The 12,921-nt window shown below is 34.5% G+C and overlaps 2 protein-coding genes across 2 annotated transcripts; both read right to left on the reverse strand.

The window, feature by feature from the left end:
• Window positions 1–1,151: 1,151 nt before the first annotated feature.
• On the reverse strand, window positions 1,152–2,343 carry LOC127117884 (urease accessory protein F). Its single transcript, XM_051048007.1, has one exon. The coding sequence runs from the start codon at window positions 2,008–2,010 to the stop codon at window positions 1,291–1,293; it is 720 nt and encodes a 239-aa protein (XP_050903964.1). The 5' UTR covers window positions 2,011–2,343; the 3' UTR covers window positions 1,152–1,290.
• Window positions 2,344–2,651: 308 nt separating this feature from the next.
• Window positions 2,652–3,362, reverse strand: LOC127117885 (uncharacterized). The gene has a single exon (XM_051048008.1). The coding sequence runs from the start codon at window positions 3,223–3,225 to the stop codon at window positions 2,812–2,814; it is 414 nt and encodes a 137-aa protein (XP_050903965.1). The 5' UTR covers window positions 3,226–3,362; the 3' UTR covers window positions 2,652–2,811.
• Between the last annotated feature and the right edge of the window lie 9,559 nt (window positions 3,363–12,921).

The raw sequence follows: 12,921 nt of genomic DNA on the forward strand, positions 1-12,921 counted from the left end.
TATTTTTAAAGATTTTTACAAGTAGATTAAAAATATAATAATATTATCTTAAGATAATAATTAAAGAATACAATTGAAAAAATAACAATTATTTTTATATTAAAAAATAAGAATAACATTAATTGTAAAATAATTCTTTTATTAAAACAATAGACATTTTAAAATGGATGGAGTATATCTTTAATTTGACTTTACTTGCCTCCCGCCAAAATTTTGATTATCAATGTATTTTTTTTCCTTATGAATCAAATAGTTAGGACAATATAAAAACATTTATCATATGAAAAAATATTTTATTTAAATGAGAACTAATATGTTTGTAGTCCTCCTAAATATTTCAAATTTAAATTTTAGTTATTTAAAATATTTTTTCAAAGAATGGTCTTCTTAAAATTTTCATCCATACTTTTTGTCCATAATACTAAAAATATTGTTAAAATTGTCGTTAATTCAGTGCTAAGTAATAAGTCGTCGTTAAAACTGTCTCTAATTTAGTCGTTAAAGTTGTAAAAATCGTCGTTAAATTATGAGAGTGCCCAAAAATATGGATAATAAATTTTATGATGACTATTCATTAAAGAAAATATTTTAAAAAATTTAAAATAAAATTTAAAATATTTAAAAGACGGTGATAGCTATTACTGCTTACCAGAATCAATTTTGTCTCCCCTCTAAAATAAAGGACGGGAAAGGAAAGAAAAATTTGTTTTCTTTTAGATTTAAATAAGTTAATAATTAATGTGATCTTTAGACATTTAAAATGTTAAAAATGTTATTTCACACATTTCTTCGTCCTTTGCTTTTCCACTTTGTCGAGCCAAATTGATCACAAATGGTGGTGAAAATAAAAAATAAAAAAATAAAAAAATTGAAAAACTATAAAACACCTAAAGATTTTTAGGGGAATGGTTGAATAAACAATTTTCGATTAAAAAGTCTCACAAAATTCATCCACACAAAAATCCATTACAAGAAAATTAATGTCAATAGACATTTTATAAGTCGTGGAAATCTAAGTTTGAGTAGTAACAAAATCATTTCTTAATTGAATAGGGTAATATTTATTTGTATTTAATAAAAGTTTTGATTGAACATTCTAAATTGTTTTTACCATCAAATAATTTTTAATGCAGCTATCAACTCAATTAAAAAGTCTCTAAAAAACCCTCTTAAAATCACAATCTAATACACCTCTCTAAGCTTAAGGAAGTGGCCTATTTTCACTCACATATGACATCAAATAAATTTAAATTATAACTATAATAAATTTATTGTGGCCCTCATCGCATTCTAAGACGAAAACAGTCTAGAAAACAAATAACCATGGCAACCTTGCACGGTATCTAGAAGAGGCATAGTTTGACAAGCTTCCTCAACATCTCGATTCATCCATTTTTCTAATATAACTTCAGCGATAGGAGCAACTTGATGCTGCAACAATGCTGCTCCAAGTGGTCCTATCAAGTTCAGTCTCGTAGCAGCCGATATCACATCCCTCATTGTGATGAACATATAAGCTCTCTGAGAACTCGTACTATCGAATCCCAATGCTCCACATGTTAGTCCGAATATAGGAGCGTGATGAAAAGTTACAGTTCCTAACTTTAATGAAGCATCTCTCATTGTTTTGAGAGATGGCATCTCGGAAAACACAGCTGAAGCTACCCTCATTAACGCAGATCCTTGCGAGATTGACGCCTTTCGACCCACTTCGTTAGTAAGGGTAGCATCCAATATTCTGTCGAGGTTATGCCAGTTTTCCATATTCGGTGACGTGCAAGCTGAATACACGAATGGAAGGAATAAGCTTCCCGTATTCTCTAATACATGAATAAGAAATGTCTTGAGGTCGTTGGAATCAGACACTATACGCGGCTGAACTGCGGCTTCAAGACCAAAAGAATGAGCAAATCCACCTGTAGGTAGAATCGAATCCAACAACTGCCATTGACTCCACTGTAAAAATGAGTTTTCAAAGACAGGTCGGTCGTGCTCTTTCTTCGTTTGCATTATGAAATATGTGATGTTTCTCCAAAGCTGACCAGGAGTGCCGGATTACTACAGGTGCCTATAAACCAGATTCACACATTCAAATTTGTAGATTCTAAAATGTTTCTATAGATAATTTGAAACTGTACTGCAAATGTAAGGTATAAACTTATGAAGCCAACTCTAATATGCATTTTCTATGTTGAGTACACAAGTTGAAAATTGTTTTGTTCTTGAAGGAATAGAAGCATTTAACTCAGTCTAATATGCAAACTCTGAAAAGAATAAACAGTCTTTCTCTTTCCTTTATCTTTCATGAAACTATATATACACTTCAGTCCAGTCAGAATCATCATCTAACAGATATTTTAAAGCTATATATATATATATATATATATATATATATATATATAAGCTACTCACTCGAGTAACAACCAAGCCTTATCCCACTAAATAGGGTCGGCTACATGGATCAAGAGATTCGACAAAGTTTTACGTCGGCTGTCACTGCCTAACATAATCCTCTTTTTTTATTCGGGTTTGGGACCGACTATGCATAGCAAAGCTAATATAGGCAGAAGTAATAACATTCAGTCAAAAAAGTACAAGTTACCACATGTCAAATTGCATGTTAAAATCAAATAGCATTAGAAAGTAGGAAGTTCAAACAATCAATTAAAGCCATTTTTCCATAATGTGATTGAGAATAAATATTCTGCAATTACAAGTAAATCTTCTGTACCAGGACATTCTCTATGACCTCAAACCTAATATCATATCATCGATTCATCACCCAAGAAGAAGAAAAACCTAAGACTAGTGCTATTGGGATTCATTATTCTCCTTCTTCATGAAATGGAACCCCATAACACCCCTATATTCTCCACTTCCAAGGCACCGCGAGCAATACGTAAGCCCACTTCCGCCACACGTTTTACACCAACTCGGCCATTCACCTTTCGGAAGCATTTCCATATCAACCTGATTCGTCCTTCCTCTTCCCTGACAACAATGGCAATCCACTCTTCCACTCCCCTCGCATACCACACAAGGTGGATCCGGCTTCTTTCGGACTTTCCTCCGAACATTCGACTCTGTCCTCACAACCCACGATACCTTCCTGATTGAGAGATGAGGCAACGACGAATTGCGTGACCGATAAGACGGCAACCCGTTAAAATTTTCCGCCTCGTTTCGCACCGGTGTTAATAAACTCAAAGCCACAACAAAACCCATCAAGTAAATGGAATCTGAAACAAACAAAAGGGTACCTACTCATTGAGGACTTTCAACAAACAGTTTCCTTGCATATTGATCAGTGATTCAAAACACCAGTTTTGGGGTACAAATCTTCCTAATAGCATGGAAAATATTCATGGGAAATAAAATTAAAGGAATTCATCACACATTGTATAACCATGTTAATAATACTAACCAATATTTATTTCACATGTTTCAAGCATACATCAAAACTCAAGGAGTATAATATTAAAATTCAATGTTATATTCCCAAATATACACATAACTATAATTATCACATAATCACATATTTTACCAAGTTATGTATCCAAACATCACCAAATTCAATTACCATATCTCATACACACATAACAATCACATCAATGCATATATTCAATTATCACATAACTCTAATGTGACTCAATGCAAGACATGTGACTCTATTCATGTGGTACCGCAATGTGAACCCAACGTTTCACCGCTTTCCGATTCAGTATCTAGAATCCAAGCCACACTTCCGATCCGGACAAGATCAAAGTCACTACTGCCTATTTCCAATTAAGGATCAACGTCTTCTACGCCTATTTCCATTCAAGGATCAACGTCTATTACCATGTGAACCCACAGTTTCACCGCTTCCACCATAAAGCCGACCATGCCATGAATGAATGTACAAATACAAATAATATATGCAATTAAGATCATCTCTACCATCTTAACATTCCACATATCACCATAATTCAACTCTATGAATTATCCATCAATTGTACGTATACACATTCATAACAAATATACAATTCACATATATAGGCTAATTATCAAATATGCATACAATTTCCAATTAACACTAGTAACTATACTATCTCATGTTAATTCACAATTTGCCAAATATATATGAATACACACTTTCACAATCAAACAATTAATCACTAGATTTCATGCCAAAATACAATTACGGTCAAATTCTCGAGATACCGTAATTTACCGACACACCAAATAATTTATCCAAGTCCAAGTATTTTCCAATCAATTAGAATTATTGAAATTAATTCAACTACTAATTTAATTAACCAATTAACATCAAACTATATTAATTTAATTCACTTATATTATATTCCTAAAATATGTGTCAATTTCCAGCACAAAATCAACATTTATTTATAAAGAATATTTAAATCAAACACAATTTCGGTCGATTCGTAAAATATCACAATTTCAACAAAATAACACCACCACGTTAATCTACTAATTAAACTTAGCTAACACGTAAATTTTCATCAAATTCCGGACAACTAATTATACCGTTTAATTCAGCTAATTCGGTCAAACGGGACTGTTTTGAATTACATTATCGTCCCATTGTCTAAACTGTAGCACTACCTTTATTATTTAACTACAATGCACCAGCAAATATAATATAGCTATACTGTCTGTTTCTACTAATTAAAACAACTAATTAATAAACTTTAATAAACTAAGTGGCATGGAGAAGTGGTGCTATATAGTATATAGTGAGAAAAGAAAAACAAGTAGTGACGCTACAGTATAAAAAAAATATCAAACTGGATTCTCAATCTATCCCTCAATTTCACCCATATATCAATTCCAAACACAAGTAATCATCACAAATCAAAGATTACTCATCAAAACCTAACAATTTCGAAAACCATAAAAATTAGGGATTTCAACTTAAACATATTTCTACCCATTGACCCAATTATACTAACCCATAATAATAAGGATTCTCCCCCTCACCTCTTCAATTTTCTGGAATCCCTAGTTTTTCCCTTGTTCTTCCCCTCTTCTCCTTACTTTTTCCTCTTTTCTTTCTCTGTTGCCGTGAAATGACCAAGTGAGTGCTACTTCTCACTCTCATCACCTCTTACTATCCTAGTATTATATTTGGGCTTAAGAAATGATACCTCTAATTTAATTATTAGGCCCAATAAGACATAGTATTATAATATCTCTATTTAGTTCAAATAAATTAAACCAACACAATATACACACCAAGTCAATTAATTCAATTATTCATTATATCTCATATCAACTAAATAATTGATTAACACACCAAGTTAATTAATATAATCAATTATTATACTACCTAACAATCAATTAATTAATTAACACCCCAAATAAATAAAATAAAATAGTATAATAATATAAGAAATAAATACTAAAATTGGGTTGTTACAACTCTCCCCCACTTAAAAGATTTTCGGCCTCAAAAATTACCTCAAACGAACAACTCCGGATACGATTCCTTCATCTTATCCTCGAGTTCCCAAGTGATATTGCCATTGGCGGCTCCGCCCCATATCACTTTCACCAAAGCAATCTCCTTACCACGGAGCTTCTTCACTTCTCGATCTTCAATTCGCATAGGTGATGTATCAACCGTCAAATTATCCCTCACTTGAACATCATCTAATGGAACAACATGCGATGGATCCGCAATGTACCTCCTCAATTGAGACACATGGAACACATCATGAAGATTAGAAAGAGACGGTGACAATGCAATCTGATATGCCACCTCACCTACCCTCTCGGAAATCTGATAAGGACCAATGAAACGCGGCGTCAACTTACGCGACTTCAAAGCTCTACCAACACATGTTATTGGCGTAACTCGAAGAAACATATGCTCATCTTTCTCAAACTCAAGAGCCTTCCTCCTCTTATCATGATAACTCTTTTGACGACTCTGAGAAGCCTTCATCTTCTCTTGAATCATCTTAATCTTATCTGTAGTCTCTTGAATCAACTCGGGTCCAACCACAGCACTCTCTCCTGATTCGTACCAACACAAAGGAGTTCTACACCTTCTACCATAAAGAGCCTCAAAAGGTGTCATTCCAATACTCGAGTGGAAACTGTTGTTATACGTAAACTCGATCAAAGGCAAGAAACTATCCCAATTTCCTTCTTGTTCCAAAACACAAGACCTAAAAAGATCTTCAAGTGACTGAATAGTCCTCTCCGTTTGACCATCAGTTTGCAGATGATATGTCGAACTCAAACGCAACTTCGTACCCAAAGCACTTTACAAACCTTCCCAAAATCTCGAAGTGAACCTCGGATCTCTATCCGAAACAATGCTCGGCGGAATACCATGCAAACACACAATCCTCTCGATGTACAACTTAGCAAGTCTCTCCATCGAATAATCCATCCTCATCGGAATAAAATGAGCACATTTCGTCAACCTGTCCACAACGACCCAAATCGCCTCACAATTACTCGATGTTCTCGGCAAACCCGAAACAAAATCCATAGAGATACTATCCCACTTCCACTCGGGAATAGATAACGTTCGCATCAAACCAGACGACTTTTGATGTTCAATCTTTGACTTTTGACAAGTCAAACATGAATACACAAATTCCGCTACATCCTTCTTCATACCTTGCCACCAAAACATCTTCCTTAAGTCTTGATACATTTTAGTAGCACCAGGATGAATACTCAGACCACTTATATGCCCTTCCTCAAGAATCCTCTTTCTCAAATCCACAACATCCGGAACACAAACTCGATCACGACACCTCATGATATCATTCTCATCAATTCGAAAGTCATCACCTTTGCCTAGATTAATCAGTGTCATAACATCGACTAATTTCAAATTTGACTTCTGAACTTCTCTAATCTCGTCAAGAATGCCACACGTAAGCTTCAACATACCAAGTTTAACACACGAAGACGTCGCTTCACAGACCAAACTCAAATCTCTAAATTGCTCCAACAATTCAAACTCTCGAATCATCAACATAGACATGTGCAATGACTTCCTACTCAATGCATCGGCTACCATATTCGCCTTTCCAGGATGGTAATTCAAACCAAAATCATAATCTTTCAAGAATTCCAACCATCTTCGTTGCCTCATATTCAATTCTTTCTGATCGAACAAGTACTTCAAACTCTTGTGATCACTAAACACATCAAATCTCGATCCAAACAAATAATGTCTCCAAAGCTTCAACACAAACACAACGGCGGCCAACTCTAAATCATGCGTCGGATAATTCCTCTCATGAACTTTAAGTTGCCTTGAAGCATAAGCTACCACTTGCCCTTTTTGCATTAAAACACCTCCCAAACCCAACAAAGAAGCATCACAATACACAACGAAAGGTTCTAACGGATCTGGTAAAATCAAAATAGGAGTCGTGGTCAATCTTCTCTTAAGCTCTTGAAAATTCGCTTCACACTGCGAAGTCCAAATGAAAGCTTGACCTTTCCTAGTCAACTGCGTCAACGGTAACAACAACTTAGAAAATCCTTCAATGAACTTCCTATAATAACCAGCAAAACCAAGGAAACTTCTAATCTCAGCAACAGACTTAGGAGCTTCCCATTGAGATACAACTTCAATCTTCATAGGATCCACAGAAATACCACCACTCGAAATCACATGCCCAAGAAAACTTACTTCACTCAACCAAAACTCACATTTAGAGAGTTTAGCAAACAACTTCTTCTCTTTCAACACCGATAACACAACCTTCAAATACTCTGCATGATCCTCTTCACTCTTAGAATAAATCAATATATCATCAATGAACACAACAATAAACTTATCCAGATAATCATGAAAAATTCTATTTATATACTCCATAAATACACCAGGTGCATTAGTCACACCAAAAGGCATCACGGAGTACTCGTAGTGACCATACCTTGTCCGAAAAGCAGTCTTTTGAATATCCTCAGCCTTTACACGAATCTGATGATACCCAGACCTCAAATCAATCTTGCTAAACACACAAGCTCCAACCAGCTGATCCATCAGATCGTCAATCCTCGGAAGTGGATACTTGTTCTTAATCGTCACTTTGTTCAGTTGTCTATAATCAACACATAATCTCATAGAACCTTTTTTCTTCTTGACCAACAGAACAGGTGCACCGCCACACGATACACTAGGACGAATAAACCTTTTCTCAAGCAAGTCTTCAAGTTGACTCTTCAACTCTTTCAACTCAGAAGCAGACATTCTATAGGGAGCCATCGATACAGGACTAGTTCCAGGAACTAAATCAATCGAAAACTCAACCTCACGTTCCGGCGGTAAATCACTTATATCTTCAGGAAATACCTCCGCAAACTCACAAACTATTGGAAATTCTTCAATCGTCCTCTTCTCACGAATATCCAAAGTTGCCAACAACATAAACAACTCGGAACCATCTTGCACCGATTCATCAACTTGCTTAGCAGACACAAACCAATCTTCCTTAGCACCAACCTCTGGAAAAATAACCGTCTTCTCAAAACAGTTGATATACACCCGATTAAATTCTAACCAATTCATACCCAAAATCACATCACGCTGCTCTAAAGGAAGATAAACTAAATCAATTCCAAAATCCCTACCAAAGATACTCAACGGACAATTCAGACACACATAAGAAGTAGAACAGAACCCATAGTAGGTGTATCAATAACCATACTTCTACGCATATCTGATAATATAAGATTCAATCTCTTAGCACAATCCAAAGAAATGAAAGAATGTGTTGCACCGGTATCAATAATGGCAATCAAAGGTGTACCATTTATAAAGCACGTACCTTGGATTAGCCTATCATCGGTAGTGGCCTCCGAACCAGACAATGCAAACACTTTTCCCTTCACTTGCTCCTTCTTCGGTTTATCACATTTGGTACTAATGTGACCTTTCTCACCACAATTGTAACAAGTCACACTCGAACCAACCCCACACTTGTTTGCTTTGTGACCACTCTTGCCACACTTGAAACATGTCACAAAATCCTTACCACAATCAACAGCATGATGACCTTCAACACCACATTTGAAACACTTAAGTGGAGTAGAAGATCCTCCCCCACTTGGCTTCTTTCCAAAACCAGATTGTTTCCTCTTGTCATCATACGGTTTCCCACGATCCTGATTTTTCCCCTTCAATCTCTTGTAGAAAGAAGCACTCTCCCTACTATCCTCATCATAAATCCGACTCTTGTTAACCAACTCCGCAAAATGAGTAATCTGTTGGTAACCAATGGCCTTCTTGATATCATGTCTCAAGCCATTCACAAACTTCAAGCATTTAGATCTCTCAGCATTAGCAGTATTGTAATGAGGACAGTACTTGATAAGCTCCTGAAATCTAGCATCATATTCATCAACAATACCATTTCCTTTTTTCAATTCAAGGAACTTCACCTCTTTTTTCCCACGACAATCTTCTGGAAAATAGTCCTCCAAGAAGACATCACGGAAAAGAGCCCAAGTAACCTCAATGCCATCTTTTTCAAACCTCTGAAGAGTGTTGTTCCACCAATCTTCAGCTTCCTTCTCAAGCATATGAGTACCAAACTGCACTTTTTGAGCATCAGTACAGTTCATGACTCTGAAGATCTTCTCAATTGCCTTCAGCCAAGCTTGAGCTTTATCAGGTTCATGCTCACCCTCAAAGACAGAAGGATTGTTCCTCTGGAACCTCTCCAAAGCACGGAACTCATCATCATCTCCATTCCGGTTACTAGCATTCGCTTGAGGGATCTGACCAATGGAGCCAACTAACATCCTCAACGCCTCAGCAATGGCATCGTCATTCCTGCCTGCAACCATCGTCCTAAACAGCCAAACAACCAGACAAACAGTATCGATCGTGTCAGATACACAAATCAAATACAACAGGATTAAAAAACATTAACGACTATTGACCAACTGGTCGACCAGGCTCTGATACCACTAATGTAACACCCATTTTTATACCCCAAAATACTTATCATATAATCAGAGTGAATAAGCACGCATATAAACAAAAAGGCATCACATCGACGTTTTCAAAAACTAAAAGCTTTCAAAAACCAACATCATTCATCATCAATATACAATACACCTGGTCATTTAAAATAACACATTTCAAATATAATGAATCATCAAGAAAATGCGTTCGCAGCGGAAAATAATGAATACTCATGTATTGCATAAAATGATTCATGTCCCATACCATGATCATCTCTCAAATAATCTCCTCAAGATAAAATAAAATCATATCCAGAATATTTGGCACTATGGCCTCTCAAACAACAAATTGCAAATAAACATGTTCACAAGTAATAACATAATACATATCCAAATAAGACATGAGTTCAATACTACTAATCTACCCAGTGTTACATGACCAGAGCATTGACTCACTACCTAGTCTCCAAACAAAACACGGAAGCTCTCCGGCTAAATCTCGAGTGAGCTACTAAGCGTCAGAACCTGCATGTCGCCAAACGAGGGCAACATTAAAACAGAAGGGTGAGAATTCGAATCATTATGAAGAAAGTATAATACAGCACAATGATTAAATCAACAATTAAAGGAATTCATCACACCTTGTATAACCATGTAAATAATACTAACCAATATTTATTTCACATGTTTCAAGCATAAATCAAAACTCAAGGAGTATAATATTAAAATTCAATGCTATATTCTCAAATATACACATAACTATAATTATCACATAATCACATATTTTACCAAGTTATGTATCCAAACATCACCAAATTCAATTACCATATCTCATACACACAAAAGAATCACATCAATGCATATATTCAATTATCACATAACTCTAATGTGACTCAATGCAAGACATGTGACTCTATGCATGTGGTACCGCAATGTGAACCCAACGTTTCACCGCTTTCCGATTCAATACCTAGAATCCAAGCCACACTTCCGATCCGGACAAGATCAAATCCACTACGCCTATTTCCAAATAAGGATCAACATCTTCTACGCCTATTTCCATTCAAGGATCAACGTCTATTACCATGTGAATCCACAGTTTCACCGCTTCCACCATAAAGCCGACCATGCCATGAATGAATGTATAAATACCAATAATATATGCAATTAAGATCATGTCTACCATCTTAACATTCCACATATCACCATAATTCAACTCTATAAATTATCCACCAATTGTACGTATGCACATTCATAACAAATATACTATTCACATATATAGGCTAATTATCAAATACGCTCATAATTTCCAATTAACACTAGTAACTATACTATCTCATGTTAATTCACAATTTGCCAAATATATATGAATACACACTTTCACAATCAAACAATTAATCACTAGATTTCATGCCAAAATACAATTACGGTCAAATTCTCGAGATACCGTAATTTACCGACACACCAAATAATTTATCCAAGTCCAAGTATTTTCCAATCAATTAGAATTATTGAAATTAATTCAACTACTAATTTAATTAACCAATTAACATCATACTATATTAATTTAATTCACTTATATTCTATTCCTAAAATGTGTGTCAATTTCCATCACAAAATCAACATTTATTTATAAAGAATATTTAAATCAAACACAATTTCGGTCGATTCGTAAAATATCACAATTTCAACAAAATAACACCACCATGTTAATCTACTAATTAAACTTAGCTAACACGTAAATTTTCATCAAATTCCAGACAACTAATTATACCGTTTAATTCAGCTAATTCGGTCAAACGGGACTGTTTTGAATTACATTATCTTCCCATTGTCTAAACTATAGCACTACCTTTATTATTTAGCTACAGTGCACCAGAAAATATAATATAGCTACACTGTCTGTTTCTACTAATTAAAACAACTAATTAATAAACTTTAATAAACTAAGTGGCATGGAGAAGTGGTGCTATATAGTATATAGTGAGAAAAGAAAAACAAGTAGTGATGCTATAGTATAAAAAAATATATCAAATTGGATTCTCAATCTATCCCTCAATTTCACCCATATATCAATTCCAAACACAATTAATCATCACAAATCAAAGATTACTCATCAAAACCTAACAATTTCAAAATCCATAAAAATTATACTAACCCATAATAATAAGGATTCTCCCCCTTACCTCTTCAATTTTCTGGAATCCCTAGCTTTTTCCTTGTTCTTCCCCTCTTCTCCTTACTTTTTCCTCTTTTCTTTCTCTGTTGCCGTGAAATGGCCAAGTGAGTGCTACTTCTCACTCTCCTCACCTCTTTCTATCATAGTATTATATTTGGGCTTAAGAAATGATACCTCTAATTTAATTATTAGGCCCAATAAGATATAGTATTATAATATCTCTATTTAGTTCAAATAAATTAAACCAACAGAATATACACACCAAGTCAATTAATTCAATTATTCATTATATCTCATATCAACTAAATAATTGATTAACACACCAAATTAATTAATATAATCAATTATTATACTACCTAACAATCAATTAATTAATTAACACCTCAAATAAATAAAATAAAATAGTATAATAATATAAGAAATAAATACTAAAATTGGGTTGTTACAAAAACCCTTGAGCGACAAGTCAAACTTTATATCTCATAATTTCATTATTTCATTTCAGTTTCGCACAAAAACACATTTGTATCCAACTGGCTTCACACCTTGAGGTGTTCAGACTACAAGTCCAAAAACTTGTCTCTTGTAAAGTGAGTTTAACTCTGCTTCAATTGCATATTCTCATTTTGGTCTATCCTCACTTTGTCTACAGTTTTTAATAGATGTTGGTTCATGATCCTATTTTTCATTTATCACATTAAGCATTATATTTTATGCAAAAATATCATGAATTTCGACTTCTTTTTCGGTTTCATAGTATTCTATTATGAATATAATTTATTGAGATCTCTTTA

The sequence above is a fragment of the Lathyrus oleraceus genome, chromosome 2 (genome assembly GCF_024323335.1).
Source record: "Lathyrus oleraceus cultivar Zhongwan6 chromosome 2, CAAS_Psat_ZW6_1.0, whole genome shotgun sequence".
In the NCBI taxonomy this organism is placed as follows: Eukaryota; Viridiplantae; Streptophyta; class Magnoliopsida; order Fabales; family Fabaceae; genus Lathyrus; species Lathyrus oleraceus.